The sequence below is a fragment of the Anopheles gambiae genome, chromosome 2, assembly GCF_943734735.2.
Source record: "Anopheles gambiae chromosome 2, idAnoGambNW_F1_1, whole genome shotgun sequence".
NCBI classification, from domain to species: domain Eukaryota; kingdom Metazoa; phylum Arthropoda; class Insecta; order Diptera; family Culicidae; genus Anopheles; species Anopheles gambiae.
Window position 1 is genome coordinate 99,859,196 of NC_064601.1, and position 21,929 is coordinate 99,881,124.

Genomic DNA, 21,929 nt, shown 5'->3' on the forward strand with positions numbered 1-21,929 from the left:
TTCCATCGGGGCGAAATGGTGGTGTTTATTTGTAGAACCATTGATTGGCTTGCTTTTGGACTCTTACGAATTGAGAAGACGTGCTGCGAGGGCAACTAGCACGAATTACTTTCTCACTGGCAGCGAAGAATTGGATCGAATTAGATCAACTGTGGGCGGGAAAGATCACGTAAAATGTGGCCACGCGGGATATGAAGAAGTAAAACGGAAAATGGACCTTCAGTTTGTTACAGTACATCAATAAAATGCTCTGATTAGTGTGAGGTAAATGCTAAAGATAATGCTAAACGTCAATTTGTAAGAAAAATCCCTTTTTACCGGTAATGTACAGTCAATCTAAATATGGTAATTAGGTGGTAAAATTGCGATAAAACTATTATTAGAGCATTATTATTGTGACATTTTCCTTTCACAGCTCGTTGCCTGCAGGCACCAATCCATCACGCGCACCACGCCATATTTTACACCACGTAATGGGGAAGACCTATCCCTCCACGAACGATGCCATAAAAATGCATACATGCACCAGCTTCCTGTTTCTTGTGCACTGCTGCTGCTGCTGCGTATGTGTGAATCAGATGCTGAAATTAAGGAAGTTCGCCACTCAATCAAACCGGCGCAATGCCTCACGGGTGTTGCGGTTATAGTTTATTTTAAACTACTCTATTAATAAACCGAAACCTCGGTGTCCGTCTTCACCACTTTCTCGTGTGGGACAATCTTAGGCGCGCACGGTACTTGCTTGTCATGGAGTCTTGCTGAAATGAACAGCTCTCGCGCACACCGTTTGACGTTTCGCAAATCTTTATTTATTGTGTGTTTTTGGGTTGGTTTTTTTTTTGTATTCCACTTCAGTGTGTCTCTCTGACCCGGCATGATGCGGGGCACACGCTTTCGAGATATTTTAAACGATGTGTTACGCGTCCGTTGTTTTGCGACACGTAAGGCACGCGCGCGGCTCTTGCTTAGAGCCGTGGGAATATGACGCGCTTTCCACATTGTGGTGAAGGGTTTAGAGCGAGATCGGGGACAGTTTTACCGTGACTCATCGTGTTTTTGACCCAGCCAAATATACTGTAGTCTGTGGGTCCAGATGTGTCACGCTGATGTTGACAAACAGTTTCCTCGCGCACTTATACACCGACTATTTGTGGTCCATTTTTGAAGGAAAAAGGGGTTAAAGGATGTTATGATACCGAGATGAGAGGACTTGCCTGTTACAGAGACCACTTTGAAATTACGTTTGCACCTATTCTTATCTCGGAAAGGTAATCGTGTTAGCTATTACGGATTTTACGACCTGACCGGCATCAAAAAACGACCCGCAAAGCCCGCGTTTTGCTGTGTGGTCTTCTTGGTCGGTAGGGCAATTTCCACCCAATTCTCACTGCCACTTTGAGAGCGGCGCCCTTCACACGCTTTAGAGCGTAATTCCTCGAATGTGTCCAGCCATCCTGCCGGGTTCTTCAGCATCCTGTCCAATCGGATCATTTGATCTCCAACCTGAAGGCATAATTTCCTACGCCTAATTGTGTGTAAGTGTGTGGGACCACCCGGAAGGAAAGAACAAAACGTCTCTGTGAGGCTCGGCCGGATCGCTGGTTAAATTATTACTAGAATTTCTTTCCCATCAATGGGTCTAACAGGCCGCTACAAGTGAGCAAGCCTCCGTGTTTGGGATACAGTTTTACCTTTATTTGATCACTTGTGGCCACCGCCGACGCCGCCGCCGGCTTTGGTGTAATGGATTTATGCCGCAATAAAAATCAAAAGCATTCTGTGTATAATCCGGCGGTACCTTTACTGTCCGGAGTCCTCTGTTCTTTACAGTGCCTTGCTGGACATACTGAGAATATCTTTCTACCGCATTGAAACGGCTTCCTAGGAATGAGCGCGTGTATGTCTGTGTGTGCTAGTGCGTTAAAAAGGAATCATTTAGGATACAAGATACCGTCTCTCCTGCGAGATCCCAACAGGTAAACCTTCCAAAGGTTTCCTTTACGACAACAAACTGGTCACCAAACCGCCCGGCGATGAATCTGCCCACAGCAGTGTCGCTTCTCCTCCCTTTAGGTTAATTTATGAAGTGAGATATCGACGCCATCCCTGGCAGCAGTTGGCGAACATTTCGGTGGACATAAAATATTTACTTTCATTGCCCAAGCAAGCCATCAGCCAAGGGGTATTCCTCGAAAAAGGAAAACCAGCTCAATTGAACGGATACTAACCGGGGTGGTCATTCGTCGGTCTTGTTTTGAGCCTACTGAGAAGGTCACATCTCCCCCGCTGAGTGCTTTACCAACAAGAAGTAAACACAATGTTTATGTCTACCTGGCCCTTCAATGATTTGACGACATTACCGACAAACTTTAACGGTGAACAGTAAATGTGCAAAAAGAAAAGCAGCAAGCAACGCAACTCAATTAGATCGTTACACTTTCTTCGCCCTGATGGCACGAGTTACCTAATTAATCATGGGAAATGTATCCTCGAAATTACCTCGCCAGGCCGGCGGCGAACAACACAATTGGCAGTACAATTAATGTCCTTTTTTCTCCTGTTCCCATCTTTACTTGCAGCAACCTAACGACGGATGACCTGGAGCTGTCCGCTATTTTTACATCGAATGCGGTAAGTACGCGAAAGCGACCGGTGTCTGCCGGTTGCCGGCAGTGTCTTAACAGGCTACCAATTCCTTCTAAGTAATAGCTTCGGGCTGGATAAATTTGATGTTGGTAGGAAATTAACTTTCAACATGGTTAGCTCTTTGACGTCTTTGGTAATGATTCTAAGAATAATGTGGTGTTAATTGATTTAGATTTTGATAGCAATCTTCGTTCGTTTTTGCGTTATAAGAAACACCGTATCTAGTGTTTTTTTATGTTTAATTCCTGAAATTCAAGGCATCTCTTTCTAGAATTTGTTATGTCACAAAGAGGCTACAGATAATTGATTTTATCGCATATCCAATTGGTATCAACCTATTTGTTTCCAATTTAAACACAGAGGGAGATGACGCTTTCATAGAGCCATCGATAACTCTTAGGTTCTGTGCATCACCCGGCGTGAGATCAAATCTGGTCAGGAGCGAGCATTTTCATCGATTTCGCGTCTGATATTTGGGTTTCCATGTAATTATAAGTCTTTTAGAAATCTTGTAAAGAGAGGGCCTTACAAAAATAAGGAGAGCAAGTTTATTTTGAGCTTTATTGATGATATATAATAGCGCCAAATCTATGCATCGTTTGATGTAAAATTTATTACTCCAATGCCTTTTTATACTAAAAAATCGCTATCGATTTAAACCCGCTGTCCCCTAACAACCAACGATCCTTTACTTTTCACACCCGTACGGCAATTCCACTTGAGTGGGTCCTCCCATAAAGTATCGACGCTAGCCTGTCCCTGAGCTGGATTATCATCATCATCCACCCTTATGTGTTTTTGTGAGCTTCGCGTTACTCAGCGCACAAGAACTTTCCCCAGGGGCGTGCTGTTTTGTGATCAAAAACCAGCGTCATATGGCTGCACTCGATGTAATGCAAAGCTTTGCTCATTTTTACCACACTGCATTCCACTTGAAGCGGAGGAACCGTGGGGATGATGATGCAGGAAATACCGATAGTCGACAACAATTTCCCAGTTGACAGGGGTGCAAGAGTGCCATTGTTGGCGAATATTGCGCGAATCGTGGCTCCAAAGTGCATTTCGAACGTTTTGAATGATGAAGAGCGAATGGGTGTAATGCTTGTTGTCACGCTGTGCACTGTTTAATGATGATGCAAGAAGTTGGTGTGTTTTGAATTGATTTTAAACAAACCTTTAATCGTTTCTTCCTGTCTCAAGCCTTAAAAATCCCTAAAAACGCTCCGTTCTGTTTTGTTCTTCAATCAAGGATTACATCCACCTTACGGTGTGTTATCCTACGGGATGCTTGAGCCATCGCAAACAGATGGCTCACACAAACACCTACATCTGCCCCAGCCCTTCCACGTTCATCTCGTTCACTCTGCCACACTAAGTTTTATCCCATCGTCCATTCCAAACAATAACAGCATCCAACTCCTCATCAGCGTGCGCGTTTGCTTTGTTCTGTTCCTTCTCTCTGTTTTTTTCTTCTACACGGTCCTTGCCACTTTTCGGAGTTTTTCGGATCGCCTCTCTCTCTCTCTCTCTCTCTCTCTCTCTCTCTCTCTCTCTCTCTCTCTCTCTCTCTCGTTGCTCTTCTCCAATTCTTTCGCTTTTCCTCTCGTTCTGCGCTTGGAAGGTGGAATACATCAAAGAGTCTGGAGCATGTGCAACCGAGACACCGAGCCAGCCGACGGTCGTTGAGCCGTGCCCGGTTTCGGTGCGAAGTGTATTGAACTGAGCTGACGTCGGTGGCCTCTCCCTGCTCAGCTTCAGAGCCCGTACTCCTAGAACCGTTTTCCCTGGCCCAGGCACACACATACACCAGCAGCTGCTGGGCTATTATCCTCCTCCAATGCTCCGTTGCACTCGATGGTGGCTGTTCTCTCTGGCCGTTTTCGTGCGGCGCAGTTCGCTCTCGCTCTTCTCTCACTCTCTCTCTCTTTGCCTTTGGTTTCGGTTGCATATTTGGAGGGTCCGGTGCGCTGTGGTGCTTTCGCCTGATCTCAGATCCGGTTCCGGAGTGGTCCGGTGCTGTACGCGTACTGCCACAGGTCTACATATCATCCGCTGGAACGTAACGCGCTCTAGCACGTGCCTTTTTTGTGAGAGTAAGGTGGTGGAGATACGCTGCATGAAACAAGGGTGAAGGGTGTGTTCCCTACTATTCAGTGTGTTCAGAGTGTATGTGAATGTGTTGTATCCTTCATATCAGTGCGGTGACCATATCCATATACGAAGCAAAACAAATTGTGAAACCGTATTTGGGACGTAAAGTTCCGGTGCCTGTGTAGCGGTTGTGGTGGGGCCTATCGATTATCGAAGGTGGAGAAGCAATAAGCATAATTCATCGGCTATCCCCCGCCCACAGGTTCGCCCGCCACTCGTCCTACCGATTGGAGGACCATCGACGTAACGACCTGCTGGAAGTGTGTTACAGTGTGTGGTTGGCAGCGTTAATTCATGCAGACCGGAACTGCAGTTATTTAACAGTGTGTGTGTGTTTTTGATTTTTAACGCTACCCAAATTTGAAGCTTTTGTTGGTTCCTTGTTCTATTGAAAAGGTTCCGCAGCAAAAAGGGTTTTAGTGTCTGTAAAGTGATAAAACAAAGAGCTATTTTACGCCATGAGTTGTGGAAAGAATTTGGAATGATTTTACATCGTGTCTTGCACAATGCTCAGGAAAGAAGTTAAATTCCACCATTTCTTCTACAAACAACGTATCATCATCTACAACTAAAGTAGCAGTGCCGTCATCGAGCTCCAGGGCAGCATCTTCACCGAGGTGAAGTGGTGAGTTATCAGAGTTTCCTTTCTGCTTTCCCCGGGAATTCAACTTTGTTCCAATTTCTGTGAATGTTTGCGTTCGCAACAGTATCATTAAACTCGCCATGCTCTAAGCATCAAAACTGTTCATTTTGCCATCCGATGCAGCTCTTCTTTGCCCGGACGAGGAGTATCTTAGACACACTCAGTAATCTGAGGCCGCGCCCACCCACCACGCTTTGCATCCTTTCGATTGCGATTGAACTTTGAAGATATCCAGCAAAACCGAAGGGCAACAAAGCGCACAAGCTGCTCTAACCATGACCGTGAGAGGCTGTGTGCACACAACCGATCTTCTGCTGGCTGGCGTGCTCTGTGATGCCTGTTGCTGATGATGCTTTCTCGATTCCGTAGGTGTAGGTGTATTGCTCTCCTTCGCTTTCCATCTTTTTCTGGAGGCTCCCCTGTTGCTCCACACACCTTTCGTCTGACGTCTGATTTTCCACCGCATTTCCACCGCAGCTTTCGGGCGGAAGCTCCCACCTTTGTATGCCCGGGCAGGAGGCTGGCAAATAGCAGCGGCGTGATTCATAATCCGCCATACAGCTTTGCCGGGCAAACCAGCCAGCTGTAGATCGCTGACCCCGGTTTGGAGCTGGTTGGAGCGGCCAAGACCTTGGTTGGCGAGCTCGCGTGAGGTGAAATTCTAACTGCACCTTCAGCCAGATGGATCTTTCAATCATCATTTCAGATGATAGACTAGATGAACAAGCTCACTCGGGAGGCAGACGGCCTCAGCGTTCGGGAGTGTTGGCATACGAACAGAATGGAAGAAATGACACGACCAAACCGCTCCTCCTCTACCTACCATCTGGTTCCATGTTTTTTCGATCGCGGGAGTGTTTTTTTGGGTTTCTTTTTGTACGCGCTTGCTCTCCTGCCTAACCTTTCCGTTGCGCTTGTAAGCAAACCAAACTGGCAGCAGCTGGAGTGAAAGATCATACGCACGCAAGCCTTAATCTCTTCGGCGAACTTAACACTTGACAGCTGTGCAGTGTTTGGTGCTTGTTTCAACGGAACCTTTTTGTTGCGGTGCTGCTACTGGCGTTTTTCTTCGATAGCGGACGGCCCTAAATTTCCATCCCACGCTGGAGAGGAGGATATCGAAGATGAAAACGACAGAATGCGAGAAGACAGAAACACACACTTTTCTCGGAGCGATTTTGGACAAGGATAACGCGGAGCCCAGGTACTCGAGCAGCGTGGACGAAACAACGCTCATACCACGTCGCCCGGACGATCTTTCAGTTCTTGAGTTGTAAAGTTTTGAATTACAGAAAACATCCGGCGGGCCCATATTGTGTTTTTTTCTCCTCTTCCAACTTCGAGGTTTTCTGCTTCTTCTAAAGGACCTGTACGAACCACCAACATCTGCCACGTGGCCGAGATACATCACGACCGACAACTTGTTGGTTGGAAAACGGAGCGTGTCGTGCTAGGAAGAATGAAATGCAAAACCCAGAAATTGTCCTCATTGTCTCTGTTAGGATTATCAAGACATTGTTTTGAGCGATGGCGTACGAACCTTTGCGAAGAGAAGGAACCGTGACGCAACGCTGGGGCCGTATGTTCCGTTGTCAGTTTGTTCCGCTCGATAACAACCTTATCAAAGGATAATAATGCTGGGTGGAGAGACAGAAAAGAACACGCCACAGTTTCCTCCGTGCACATCCATGTAATGGAAATGGAAATAATGAAAGGGAAAATTTCACATTACACAATATGGAGGTGTTTCTTTTTTCGCTTTATTTGCTTTCTGCTTTGTTTTCTCTACCATCTTCTTGTGTGCCCTGGCCATGCCATGCCTTGTCGTTTCCCTTTCGCGGGGATGGGTACATTTGATTGTCCGTTATCATTGATTGCATAAAGAAGCTTCCTTTTGCCTTTCAACACCCATCATCATCATCATCATCATTACTACCATCATCTGTGTAAAGATTTTCGCCCCAGCTTCGTTGCCGTTTTCCTCTCACCCAGTCGTGGATCACACTCAACTCCCGCTAAACGTGTACGCAGTTTTACGCACATTAACCATCCACCAAAGCGTGGCGCTTTTGTTGTGTTTTGTAAAGCTGCGCTCGAAAATCAAAAGAAGAAATTGAAAGTCTCATTAAAGCGAAGGTCGCGCGATCTTCGGCGGCACCGTATTCCGTTGTTCGATTTCTGTTTCACGCTTCGCAAATCGTGTCATCTCTCGTGGAGAAAAGGAACCCCTACACTGTTACTGTGCGAGGATGCGACTGTGACTGACACGGTATCCGACGGCTCAAAGTGACACCATTTCCTTTGTTGGCTCTTCTCAATGTTTGCAAAACTCGTCCCTCCCAAATTTGACGAATGTGTATTTAATTGGTTAACATTTCGACTAACGCCAATCGTTTCGATGATTCTGCTAATAGTTACACATGCCTGATGCTTTTTCGCTAGGATTTACACGGTGCATGAGTTTGCTTACCAAACGGAAGCATTCACTCTTCATTAGGGCATCCAATTACACGCTAAAACTGATGAATAATGACAAGTGGCAGTTGTATGGTTTTATCCGAAATTCATTAACCTAACTAAGTTGACCTAGTTCCTTCGACGTATGCATTGGAAGAATAAACACTTGAAATCGATGCACACTTCACTCTCTCTCTCAACCCAACAGGGACTTTCAAATACTCGCTGCAAAAAGGTTTGAAGCAGCATTCCACATGCCACTCTTCCTGCGAGATTCCCCTGCGAGTGTAAAATTGTAAAGTGTAGGGCGGAATCGAATTTCCGCTAACGAACTCGGAATGCGAACCGGAAGTGTTTGGGAAATCCACACCGTACCGAAAGGACCTTGGTGGTGGGTTTGCTGTAGAAATCGACTCGTTGAGAAGGGTTGAAAGAGAGAATGAAGGTGGTTTTTACACGATTTTATCATCCTTCTATCGTTCTCTGTTGCTTCCGAACGGATTAGGAGGCAACATGTTCCGGTCATGAAACGCAGCAAAAACTTCCCTCTAGCCTCTCCCTTCACATTCCGTTTAATTGGCGCTAATTTGATTTGTACGACATGTGCTGCCACGGATGATTTTCCTTCGTTGGGTTATATATACCATATACCCTCCTGCACAACAACCCAAAACACCCCCGGGGGGTCAGGTCAGCAGCAGCTTTTTGCTGTTTACGATCGATTTTTAATTAGTGGAAGGATTAGTAGCTGTAATTTGGAAGATTAGTGGGGTGGTGGTGCTCTATATCCGGGAGGGGTGATACAATAGCCGTTTTTCTTTCCGCCACAAGTCGTTAGTGTTTACTACCACCGAACATGAAAACATAACCTCGAAGAAATTTCGTTTTCATAACCTCGAAGAGTTTTTCGTCGCTTCAGTCAAGAATCGAACATTGACCTACGATGTGTTAGTCCGACAACTTACCTCAGCACCATTGAACCTCCTGCCAGTGGAAGGCGTACACATTGTATTTAAGCGGCCAATCGCACATATCGTCGCATCATCGATCGATCTTCAGCAATCGAAACGATCTCGCCCACCTTGTGACAACTTAAACACCTGCCCAGATTTACTCGAGACCATTTACCCCTGCTATTTGAGATTATTGTTACCTTATTAAAAGGGTAACACACTTAATCCCACCTGATATGCTTTCACAATGCATCAATCAAATGATGGCGCGCGCAGTCACACTGGCCCTATGATAAGCGCACCGATGGTCTACCACAGACCGGGCCCAAATATTTACGCCCCAAAATCAAAACGCATTCGTCGTGCGGCGATTGCCAACCCATGTGCAATCAGCGTGATTAGCTCAGGTCGGCATGTGAGGGGCATCTGATAGCAAAATTCTTTCGCTAGTATTACGAGACGGCGGAACTTGTATTAAACAACAACAATCACGGGTGACTAATATTGAACGTAATATTCCCCGGATCGGTGACACTGTAGACGGCCGATATGAGTAACGCCAGTCGGAAGTAGTAAATATGTTTACTGTTTTTGTTTCGAGATGTCTCGACAAAGCAATAATATTACGAAACACACGAAGAGGTATTATCTGAGGGTGTGGGATGCATACGTCTGGCTCATCTTGCTTTGTACTATTATCGTAGAGCGATCACACTTTCCCTTTTTGTCTTGATCACCGACACACACTATAAGCCATCACAAAGAAGTATTAATGAGTGTGTAACGCTTAATAAAAGTGAATCAAAGGCCCGATTACCAGACGAGATAATCAATCTTTAATGGATAATTAAAACGTTCATTTTTCTCCATCCTCCGTTTCTGCTAAATCGCTTCTGTGTATTTGCTAATGCTACTTACAAGCTTGTAACAACGAGAGTTGGTGCGTATCAGTTCTTATCAAAATACTGACTTTTCGCTCGTATGGAGGACATTCCGCACGGCAAAAGGGCCTGGCTGGCTTGCTGATAAGGAGCAGGTCCCTCTATCTCTGTCTGTCGCTCCCTTTCGATCAATAAAAACAAAACTTGGTAAGCCGGTTAAGAATGTGTAGTAAAAATCTGTACAACATCATACTATTTTACAGCGTCGTCTTTCTCTCTCGTCGTGAGTGTTTCGTGACGGACCGGTGTCGCCAAGTGGCAATAGCCTTCGAGAATTGAGATAGTTATTAGACGGTCGTTGATTGCATTAAACTTGACTTATTCCTGGTTTCGACACGTGGCCCAACAAATAGTAAGTGCATTGCCCCATTGGAAGGACATTTCCAGGCACTAAGCTAGAACATGTTTTCGGAACATAGATCAGCTTCACTATTTCCCAACAGCCGGATTCAACCGGCGGCATTCTCCTTCAATCTGGCATCGATATTGCGCCTTTAAAACTTCCCGATAACCGTTCTATAAAATCTTTTTCCCGCATTCAACAACCTTCCAAAATGTGACAGTGCTACTAATCAGTGACGGCGCTTCACAAAACCATCCGACGAACGCCGTATCAAGCACCTCCACCTCAAGTCGAGGGAGTTTGAAAGACTTTGATACTTGTGTGTGCCTGTCTCTCTCCCTCACGCTCTGTCTATCACAGCGTGGACAATAATCTTCCGATAGGCAATTCGGTATCAACGGAACCATAAAGAGGTACACAGTGTGCTCCAAGGCTCTCAGAATGTCCAGTACCGTATTTCATTCCGTATCGGCGACCACGCTCGAGAGGTGCGCGGTTCTACACAATTATTGTTCGCTGCTGGGGCAGCAGTACTCGAGACCCTGAAGTTAAAACCTGAAGTGAAGTGTTGAAGAGAGTGTCTCAAGTGTGTGATGAAAAGTTTTGCTTTTTTCGGGTAAAAAGATAAAACCAGCCCTGTTCGCCAATTAGCATGCCGAGCGCCATGTGATGATGTAGCTCGAGAGAGAGACACGGCTTAATTAGCAATGAGAAGATACTGTGGCGCTAAACGGGGAGGAAAGTTTACGCGGTAGCGGTTGCAAATAAATTGAGGTCAAGTTCAGACACTGGAGACCTTTCGCATCTGTTATTGGACGCGCGGGAAGACCGTGGTGAGACAAGTGATTTATAAGTGACATTTGTGAGATTGATTGGAGAGAGAGAGATGCTACAAAAAGGGAGTAAAAGTTTGAAGAAAAAACCTAGTGCTAGAGACATATGTAGAGCTTTATAAATTAACTCAATCATTACCCATTTCCCCAATTCTTCACTGCCAACGCTGCCTTTTATCGATTGCCGAAAACCGTTCGATATGCTACAGTCGTTCGCACGGTAATCAAGCATATCATCGGACGCACTCACCAGACTTATCATCGACGTCATCCGCACATGCATGCTTCTTCCGCGTGCAATGGCCCCAAGTCCACCTTCCGTGCACACGATAATAAACAAATATAAATATCGCACCGGCGTCGTCCATCTATCGCCGCTCGGCCCCTATAAATTGCCTATTGAATAATATCGGCTACAGGAAAGACCCTCTTGAGGGACCAGTAGTATCACGTGCATCTATTACCCGCAACTCCAACGTCAATGATCGATCGAATCGTGCCCAGCTGATCGATTAACCGTGACATTTGTCTCGTGCTGCGGGCGTAATGTTTCCCAAACCTTCTACAGTTCGTTGCGGACCGCCCAACACACGGACCTCTCTCTATCTCTTGGATTGAGGAGTCCCCGGCTTTTTTTGTGTGCTGTGTGTTCATTTTTACGTGCAATTAACTGATAACGGCAGCTACTAACTTCGGTTTACCAGTCTCCGCAAGGTAATTTATAACCATTTGGACATGAAGGTATCAGTTGAGGACAACGCAGATTGCACCCTGTTCAGGCGGTTCCGTTTACCGTTTCATTGGACGACTTGGAATACCGTGCTTGAGAAAACACTGGAATACAAGCCAAGAAAGCGGTAGAGGTAACGATCTCTCTCTCTCGTGACTTTGAGCTGTACGGCGAGGAACATCATAAATCATTTGCCGCGGTAATCGTGAATGATTTTGCACAAAAAAGGTGGTCAATGGTATGTGAGATGGTCTGATGGAAGGTCTATTGGAAAGATATTGCTCCCCTGATATTGTGATCAATGAAAGCGAAAGTGATTAAATGCGATTGAGTTGAGTTCTAATCGTTTTAAAAGGACACCGTTCCACGGGACAAATCGTTACAATGTCTTGAGCGTTTAGTACAGGATCTTTTCCATAGCATCTCGTGTAAGTGTAGTGTAGTGCCGAGGACACTTATCTCTAATGTTTCTGTCAGCGAGATAGTTGCAAAAGGTGATGGTTTGCTTTTCGGAAAACGGTGTGTGTGCTGCCGTACAAGTCACAGCGGTCATTCATGTTTCCACTCGATCGCAGTGAAGGTAATCCTGTCATCAATCATTTTCGCGAAAGGCCTCTTTGCTTCCCGAAGAGGCACAAACATGTGGAAGATAAGAAAAGGGGAAAACGTACGATGGTAAAAGAACAACACGGGAAGCTCCAGGAAGCTCCCCGCAAATCCGGTGGTGAAACAATTCGCCAGAAATAGTAGTGCTGCCACCGTAGCCCCTGGTTATCAGTTATCGAGGTTGAGGAAAGTTCCATCCCTTGTATCTCTCTCTCTTGTACCTGTAGATGTCAATCAATCACGCAAAAGCTTCCAACCCCTGAGCGCACGGTAGTTCGCAAAATTGAAGGATTGTTACTAGTGCTATTTTGAGGCTTGCCGGGAATAGACCTATCGATCTGATATTGATCAAGTGTTTAAGTAATTATTTTGATTTGTGTTTGACTAAAAACTTATGTTTTGGTTTCCTGTTTAGATAAACTGTTACTGTGGTTCTGTATGCAAAGAATTCTTATGTGTTATGTGAAGACGAGGATCACGATCGTGTGCAGTGTTATGTGAAGACGAGGATCAAAGTTAACGTAAACAGAACCCTCCTCCGAAAGTGTATCAACTTCTCGTAAATGGAAACAACCTATCGAAAAAGACAACGGTGTCGTGTGAAAATGTTGCTCAAAAACCGACAATCCTACAGCATTACCCGCTTACGCCCTGCCAGTGCTGTGGGCCACCATTCAAGCTACCACTCACCTCATCAGAAGGATAAGCTACGCCTTGGGTACAGTGTGCTGCGGGCTTACAGCTCCTACCTGGGCTATGGAGACATTGGCTCCCTGTATCATAGACGAGGTGTACCAGCGTCGCAAACTATAGGACGAGAACACTACACACCACTCCAACCAGAAGATGACGATTTTCCAATGGCCGATGACAGTGGGTGGGCATGCGACCCAACGGTATGGACCCTTAACGAAGTGTATTTTTGTGTGCGTGTGTCTGTTTGTGTCTGTTGGAAGTCTTCACACATCATCTAGAATAGTGGAGAGTTCCGCTTCCATGTGTCTGTTACTGTGTGTGATCATTACATCTCCTCATCCATCACCGTTAGGCACGACAAGTCTAATCCGCAGGCGTCAGTTTCAGTTGCGGTCACGCTGAGTTGCCATTTTTGCCCTTCTTCCGGAAGGCTTTTTATCACGTCCTGAAGTCTTACACATCGGGTGCTTGGGTCCTCCGCTTAATGAGGTTTTATAGGCTAAGGTTAATTGCCATCTCATCTCAAAATCATGTTCTATATAAGAGGGGACTTCTTGTCGCTTCTCCAATCCTTTTTTATCGGTTTAAACCACGAAAAGGCGTAACCGATGCGCATATTTAAAATTGCGTCCTATTTTTATTCCTGTTCCGTCATGTACTGCCCTTCTGTTTACACGATCGGTAGAGGAGAAAGGTGTGTGTGTTGGGACGATGTTATCTATCCAACAACACTCGTGTCGTTGTTACCGGTGTAGCTTCTAACGACGTCAGGGGCATTGGATGCATTGGAAGCGAAATTTGAACTGCAATGGAACGCGTGGCGGCATCTCTGCCTGGAATAGATAAGAATGAAAACATCCGTGGGGTCATGCTGGGCTTGTAAATTTAATAACATCTACTACTGTTTTCCGCGATAACATCATACCGGGTGCGATAAGCAGTAAACTACGCATCGGGAGAGGAGCTCTTTGTGATAGAAGAAGGAGAGGAAATAAAACATTCAAAAAGGGGAATATCATTTTGTATATACACAGACAACTATTTGGAGTTCGTCAACGTATACATCTGGAAGCTTCATTGTTATTGAGAAGATGACTGCAGCATAGCTGATAGAGTGCGCCTATATAAATAGATCTAGTCTCAAACAAACAAACAGTGGCAAAACGGTACGCACATAAAGTATCAAATTCCCTTTTCACCTGAAGTGCCATAGAATGTTTTTTGATGCGCTTATCATTCTTGCGGGAGGATTTTAGAGTACTTGACAACACCCCACACACCTACCTGATAACTTACGGGACCCACCCACAGCATCATTCTATTGTCCTTCAATCTTCCCTGTCTGGAAGTCTGGCGCCACCCAGGCGAAAACAAACGAAGGCAAACCGCGAAGAGATCCTCCCATGGTCAGTTCATACCGGATTTGGCAAACTCCTTCCTTCCAAAAATATCGCGGAAATAGGCGCGTAAATACATCACTCTATCGTTTGAAATCTTCACACAATAATTGGGAAGTGTGTGAGTGTGTGTCCATTTATATTGCACACAAGGTCGTGTCAGTCGCCCGGTGGTGGTGGTGGTTGATCCGCTTGGTCACCGTCCTGTTTATGTTCCGCTTATCGCCATCCTTCCGTTTTGCTTCCACGAAATTCTTCGCGGGCCATAAAATGAGCTAGCGAATTTGAAGCTCTCAACAGCGATAACATCCGCCCGCCGCTTTACGACCAATTGCCAATCGAATGGAGGGACTTGCTCCCCAGAAAAAAAAAGCCAATGATTCAGAGGCCTATGCATGACCAACTGTTTAACTGATCTTCTTTATCTTTTTCTGTATTTCTTCTTCTCCCAAATAGCCCCTTCAGCTGAGAGCCGTATCTAGTCCGTCGATTTCGGAGGCCCCAATCGAGGTGGTGGCACCGGCTGGCAGGAGCCGGCAGGATGCCGAAAGCCCCAACCACCTAAGTACCGCCGGTGCCAATGCTCATCTCAATCCTCCCACCACGAATGTGCATCAGCATCCATCGTCCACGATCGCGTCATCATCTGCACCGCATCAGAAGACTGTCCAAACCAAAGTGTCCACCGCAGCAACGCACCATCCAGTGCAAGGTACGCTTATCGCTTCATTTCTACCATTTCTATCTAACGACCGATCTTGAATCATCTTAATCTCTCACGCTCTTCCTCTTCCACAGTCTCCGAAAGCGTACTGCAAAAGTTTCGCAAAACGTTTTCGCACTTTAAAACCTCCAAATCGGCGCTCCATCCGGTGACGGCGGCCGGTGTAACGACGCCGACCACTGGTCTTACCACATCCACCGACCTGCAAACTGCTGGAGCCACGATGAGTGTGGATGACAAACAGCAGCAGCAGCAGCATCACCATCACCGTTTCGGGCCACTGATCTGGCGATCGAGCAAGGAGCGCCGCAAGACCAAGTCCCACCGGCGGGACAAATGTAACAGCGGCGACTCGGGCATCCAGGTCGAGCTAGACAACGATGCGGATCAGCATCTGCTGCTGCAGCAGCTTCACCCGCTCGAACATCATCATCCAGCCGGGGTGGACGCCGGGCGCAATGGGGTGAGTAGAGAGCATAAAGTTGAGTGTTGAAAAATCGTTTACTAATCGATTGCCTTTTTCTACTCCAGGATGTACCACCACAGTATACCGCCACCGGCGGTGTACCGGTGCGACGGGCCAACTCAGCGAAAGTGTCCACCGCCAGCAGTACCGGCAGCGGCTCCTCCACCCTGCTCAAGCACAAGCTATCGCTCAAGGGCAAGGGCAAGGAGAACGTGAGCAACATAACGCGCCTGAGCGGCAAATCGCTCAGCCAGCCGTCCGGCCTGGACTGTATCGTCGCGTCCGGTGGTGACTCCGCCGACTGTGGCGCAGGCGTGGATGGCAGGCGACGCCGCCGACGGCAGCACACGCGCACCTCCACCACCATACCGACCGAGCTGGATCTGAGCGACAGCGAAAGCATATCGTCCCATCCGGACGAGGACGACGAGGCGGTTGCGGTCGAGGATGAGCTGCTCGTTGCCGCCGAGCCCGTCTTTGCCGAGGTGCTGTTTTCCTTCCGGCCCGGCGGTCCGCAGGAGCTCGGGCTGGAGAAGGGCGCGCTGGTCGAGGTGCTGAAGCGTGAGCAGGGACCGTGGTGGTGGGGACGGCTAAAATCGGACGCGATCGTGTCGGAGGGCGGCGATTGCAGCAAACCGTCGAATGGCGGCGCGTGCGGCTGGTTCCCGAAGGACTTTGTCAAGATTGTGCCGACGTACGCGAAGCCGAAGCAGATCATCATCATCAGCAGCCAGGGTGAGGCGAACAAGCAGCAGCTTCATCCGGCGGGCGAGGACGACGATGGGGCCAGCAGCAGCGCCTCGACACTGATCGAAGGTGGTGGTCACTGTGATAGTACGCGACTGATGGGCGGCCTGTCGATGGCAGGCGACGCGACGGCAACGCCGGTGGAGGGAGCGGGGCAGGGTGAGGAGGGTGCGGGTGCCACTAGTCATGACCTAACGAAGGAGAACATCATCAAGGAGCTGCTGGAGACGGAGATTAACTACGTGAAGCTGCTCAACTCACTGTGCTTGGGGTAAGGGCGCACTTCCCGAGGTGGACTCTCTTCTGCTTCGTGCTGAAATGACCAATAAGTAACACTTTCTCTCTTTCTCTCTATCTCATCTTTCCTCTCAGCTTCATTAAGCCACTTCGCGAGCGGGAAGATGTCTTTTCGGTGGAAAGTGTAAATTTGATATTTTCCAACCTGGAAAAGATCTGGCGCTTCCAGCAAACCTTCCTGGACGCGCTGCGCGTCGCCGTGCCAAACAATCGGATCGGTGAAGTGTTCCTGGAATATGTAAGTGCTCAATTTAAGAACGATCAATTTGAAGCGCACCAGCGGCTAACTTAAATGCTTCGTTTTCAATTCCCAGCAATCAGCGTTTATGGTGTACTCGTCCTACTGCAACTCCTACCCCCGCGCACTGATGGAGCTGGAGAACTATGCCAACAATAAGGAAGCGAATCAAATACTGGAAAAGTGCGTAGCTGGCCGCCGCCACTCACGCAAGCATTCAAGAAAAGCAACCATTTTCAATTGAACCTCTTCTTTTTCACAGCTGCCGGATGGCGGAAAACCTGCCCGAGTTACCACTGTCGGCGCATCTGCTTGCCCCTATCCAACGGATATGCCGGTACCCTCTGCACCTTAGCGAACTAGTCAAACACTCGCTCACGCGGAAGGAGCTGCTGCCGACGCTGAACCTGCGCAAGTGCACCAAATCCGAGCTGGAAACGATGGACTGCCGGGAGGTGTTCGAGCTCGCCCTGTCGGCGATGCGCCGCGTCACCGAGATGGTGAATGAAGGTGAGCAAGCGTGGTTTGGTATTTCCCCGAAAATAGGGCCAATGTGTAGTATTATTCCTTTATTCCATTCTGTTCCACACACACACAGTCAAAATTTGCTTGCTTTGTGACGTAGAATTTTCGTGTTTATGCTCCATCGCTCGCTCGCCCGCTCAGTGATGATAGATGCGCGATGCACTTTCGCGCACCGTTTCCGTTTCGATCTTATCCCGATCGCCATCCAACGATCGGCTAACGGTCGTTATGGTGATCATTTTCGTACGCTTGTAGTGCGTCGACACGGGTATGTATCGGCGCGGCTTCTTGTCGATCTGTTCGGCATCGCCCGCTGAACGTACAGAGTGTGTCCCGGTGGCTAGTTTCGTTTTCTTCACACCACCATCCTTGGTGCCGTGTAACTGCCGCGATGTGCCAGGCTCTTCGTCACTATCAAGGTCGTCAGCTACCGCCGCATCGTTTACCTTCCGGTGGTATCGTTTAACCATTCTGTTCGTGCTGTCGGCGAGTGAGTGTTGTGAGAACCGAGCATGTCAATGGTTACTTTGATTTAATAAGTTGCGTTTTGGAGCTCTTTCCCGGTTTTTCTAGTTTGCTAGGCTTTTTTATGTTTCCCTATTGCTTATGTTTTTTGCCTTTCCCTATTTCTTCTCCCTGCTTTCCGCTCCGGTGGGCATCAACAGGCAAACGGCACAGCGAGTATCTGTCCCGCATCCAGGCCCGGTTCGAAAACTTCCAGGGCCCGTCGATCAACGTGCACAGCACGCGGCTGTTCCTGCAGACCGACGCGATCCGGATGTCGCCGAACCTGTGGAACAACACGTACACGCTCTTCCTGTTCGACCGGCAGCTCGTCTACTGCAAGAAGGATCTGCTCAAGCGCACCAACTACATCTACAAGGGCCGCATCTTTCTCGACAACTGCCGCATCCTGAACCTGCCGGACGGGAAGATGTTCGGCGTGACGCTCAAGAACGCGCTGCGCCTGTACTGCGACACGCGCAACAAGTGGTTCGACTTTTGCTTCCGCAGCAGCAGCAGCAAGCTGCGCTTCCTCAACACACTCTCTTCAGAGCGGCAGTTCTGCGGTGAAAGTTTGTTCGTGTCCGAGCTGGACGGTGGCGCCGCGTCCTGCTTCGACGATGACAATCTGTCCGATCGGGAGTACTTCCCGTACGTGGACGTGGATAGCAAGGAGTCGATGGTCGGGGAGAATGGTGGAGATCCGAACCTGTACGATGTGGTCGATGCGGGCAGTTTCCGTCCCTCGGTAGCGAGCAGCGTTTCTTCGTCCCTGTCGACCAGCTCGCAGCAGTACGCGAAAGAATCTCTAAGCGCAAGGGCAAGCGCAACCGGTGCACCGCCCATGCTGCCGCCGGCAGCACCGCACAGTGGCAGTGGTGGTGGTAACACGCTGCCGAAAAAGTCTCGAAAAATGCCCAAAGAAGCGATGTTGCAGCAGCAGCAGCAGCAGCAGCAAGTACTTGCCAGTGGAGAGTACGGTTCCAACTCGCTCGGACGCCGGAAGCTGGGCAACTGGTTCCGGAAGGCGAAAAGCACCAACAGCACACCGTCCCAAAGCCCGACGCACCATCCGATGGCAATGTCGCTTGCGTCCATCGGCAACAACAACAACCACTCGGACAGCTCGTCCCAGAGCAGCCTGGCGAGCGGGTTTCAGCAGCAACGGGCCCTGTCGACACTCGGCACCGGGTCCACGGCGCTTACCAGCAGCGGAACCGCCCTATCGACCGGACCGGGCGGCAAAGGTAAACCCACCAAACCGGACACGGTCGCGCCAGTCGCTGTAGAATCATCTCAATCTCAATCCATCACACTCACCAACGCCACCGCGGCGACTAGTACGGCGGCCGCCGCCTCCTCTTGAGGGTACGAGAGTACCCTGCTTTAATGTTGTCGTAGGCCTCATCTCATCCTTCCATCATCTTCAGTGTCCCCCACCAGAGAGGCGCGAGCGCTCTCGAAAGTCAATTCCGCATCCAGTGAGCCCCAGAGTCAATCATTCCATTCAGCCATCGTCGTCACCATCGTCATCATCATCGCGTTCAACGTCATTGAATGGAACTTCGTAATCTCCAGTACCGCCACTCGCGCCTACCGTTATCATCTCAACCTCTCACCAACTGACAGCATTACAAACAGATTTCCTACCGATTCGATAGATTTCTTGCCATTCTTGTCCTCCTCCGCTCCCTGGCGGTTCGCATTTTCATATCAATGCTTATCACTCTCACTATCTCACTCTCTCTACTTCTCTCTTTGTTGGCTCCAAGTGGCTTTTAGCTTAATAGTGTAGCCTCTATTGTATTGTACTTTTTAGTGTATCGTTATAATTTAATCTGCTGCGCTATCGTTTATAGTTTTATCAACTGTTTCTTCTTGTAATATTACGTGTATTAAAACAAAAAAAAACGACACACACTTACGTTGTGTAACGCCAAATCTTTACCATTTAGAAGAAAAAAATGCGCTAAGGAACTGAGGAAAGCTGAGAATTAAAACAGGAAAAGCTCGAACCCCGCGAATTACTTTGTTGCGAAGCGCGTCGCCTTACTATTATTAAACTGTATTATTACTATTATTTGAATACATACACTAGAGAAAAAAAAACAATCAATGTACAGTGGAAGGAAGGAAGTGTTGTAGTTATAGAAACCAGCAGTATGTATGTATGCGTATGAATCAATGTATAGTGAGAGAGAGAAAAAACAATAGGAAAGTACCCCCCCTAAGTATCTTTAATGTATCTCTTTGCGGTTTATTTCGTGTACTTTTAGAGAAAAATAGTGTTTTGCTAAATGGTATAAAAATTAAATTATTCTTTTCTTATTTTTGGCATTCGAGAAACGATAATACTTTTGCGTTGCTTAATTTCTTATCGACACTGTTGTCTCCCCTCTTTCGTGTTTACAGGTAGCTAACTAATTCGTTTGGTTTGTTTTAGTGTGTAGTTTTGTTGCAAAAACAAAACAAAAAGCAAATCCGAATGCGAATAAAACTTCCGTTTTATGTTTACAATTTAATTCTTTTGTTTGTTTTCTTCTTCTTTTCGTGTGTATGATTTATCACAATTCTTTGTTTCTATCGATGTTTCTACCCTTTTTTTAATGTTTCTTCATCGAAACAATTACACTTTTCTGTTTTCTTTTAGCAGTTATAGGTTTGCTGTCGCCTTCCCGCTTTCACGTTCATGTTCACGGTTCCGTGCGCAAATGAATGCATAATTAGCAGTAGCTACCGTTTGTTCAGTACATTCAAATGCTCGCTCACACACACACGCACACCATCCTTATCACTTTTGCTCATTTTCTTGTTCTTGTTCCAGATGATGACAAGGATGAGCTGTTGTTCTAATTGTTGCAACTCCTGTCCTCGAAAATCCTTCCTTCATCACTGCTCCTAACCAACACACAGCAGCATTAACGGACGCAAAACAACAAGTTAAACTTTTTCACAAATTATTGGCGAGAAAACTCAAGCAATTGTGGTAAAAAAAGCTAAAAAAAAAGGTGATTAAGTTGATGCTTGGCTTAATTAGTTCTATTGTTCTACCATACATAGTAGTAACATACAATTAGCAAGAAAAAGAAATGCAACCCCATTTAGAAACGTAAAACACACACAAAAGAAACCCATCAACCGCTGCCAAACGAGCCAAAGAAGCGAAAAGGAGAGAGAAAAACACGAAAAAATGAAAAAAAGAACTAAACACAAAAACAAAACACGACGCATGTGTTCACAATTGATGTTTTAAAACAGAATGTAGAACAGAAAGAAGAAGAAGAAGAAGAAAAACGAAACAAATAACACTGAGTGAAAGAGACAACACGTCATCCGTGTAAAACGCGTTCTGTGAGAATGAAAGTCATTTTTTGCTAACTTAAGCCACCACACGCTGTCGTCAATTGTTTGCATTGGTTGTAAAAGCTTCGAAACTATAAAAAGTAGATGAAGTACAGCATCACTCAATGGTAATTATTGTTTAAGTAACAGTAAAAGAGAGAGCGAGAGAAACAGAGAGAGGTTTCAACATTATTCAAACCATTTGCGTTTGTAGATTGGATCAATCAATTGGAGTATATTGCTCAAATTATACAATTAGTGAACTTTGTGTTCGTGAAAGTGTTAAGTTACAGAAGTGAACAAGAAAACTATTCGTTTCTTACACTCCTACACATTGGACTATAAGAGGCGGAATTAGAAGTAGTAGAGGAAGAAAAAAAACAAAACAAGCAATCAAAGTTGAAAGAAAGTGTAGCAAAAAGCTCAGCGCCGCCACCGCCAACACGCTTACAATATGGCGGCGCTTACAACCACGTGGTCGCCAAGAAGATGGGGAGGAAAGATGGGATTTTAATCTACGGATTTAGTGATGTTTAGTAGCAGTTTTGAAGTATTAGCGATAGGCGATACACCAGGTGAGTGCAGGGTGTTGCTGGGAATCGAAACAAAACAAAAACAAAACGGTAGCAATAATGTATATTGCAATATTAAGCGAAAAACTCTGAGAGAGCAGAGGTGAACCAAGAAAAT

At 46.9% G+C, this 21,929-nt stretch overlaps 1 protein-coding gene across 5 annotated transcripts in view; it reads left to right on the top strand.

Moving 5' to 3' along the window:
• LOC1276993 (mucin-19) overlaps positions 1–21,895 on the top strand; it is a 172,396-nt gene extending 150,501 nt beyond the window's left edge. For 3 of the 5 annotated variants that reach the window (XM_061647341.1, XM_061647344.1, XM_061647342.1), the window contains 8 exons: positions 2,580–2,631; positions 14,853–15,108; positions 15,195–15,583; positions 15,652–16,604; positions 16,706–16,868; positions 16,945–17,051; positions 17,131–17,378; positions 18,059–20,419. In XM_061647341.1, coding sequence (XP_061503325.1) covers positions 2,580–2,631; positions 14,853–15,108; positions 15,195–15,583; positions 15,652–16,604; positions 16,706–16,868; positions 16,945–17,051; positions 17,131–17,378; positions 18,059–19,263 — 3,373 coding nt within the window. In that variant the 3' untranslated portion in view covers positions 19,264–20,419. Of the gene's footprint in view, positions 1–2,579; positions 2,632–14,852; positions 15,109–15,194; positions 15,584–15,651; positions 16,605–16,705; positions 16,869–16,944; positions 17,052–17,130; positions 17,379–18,058; positions 20,420–20,721 lie in introns of those variants that run through there. The other 2 variants (XM_061647343.1, XM_061647345.1) reach the window with 2 other exon arrangements.
• Positions 21,896–21,929: the final 34 nt, after the last annotated feature.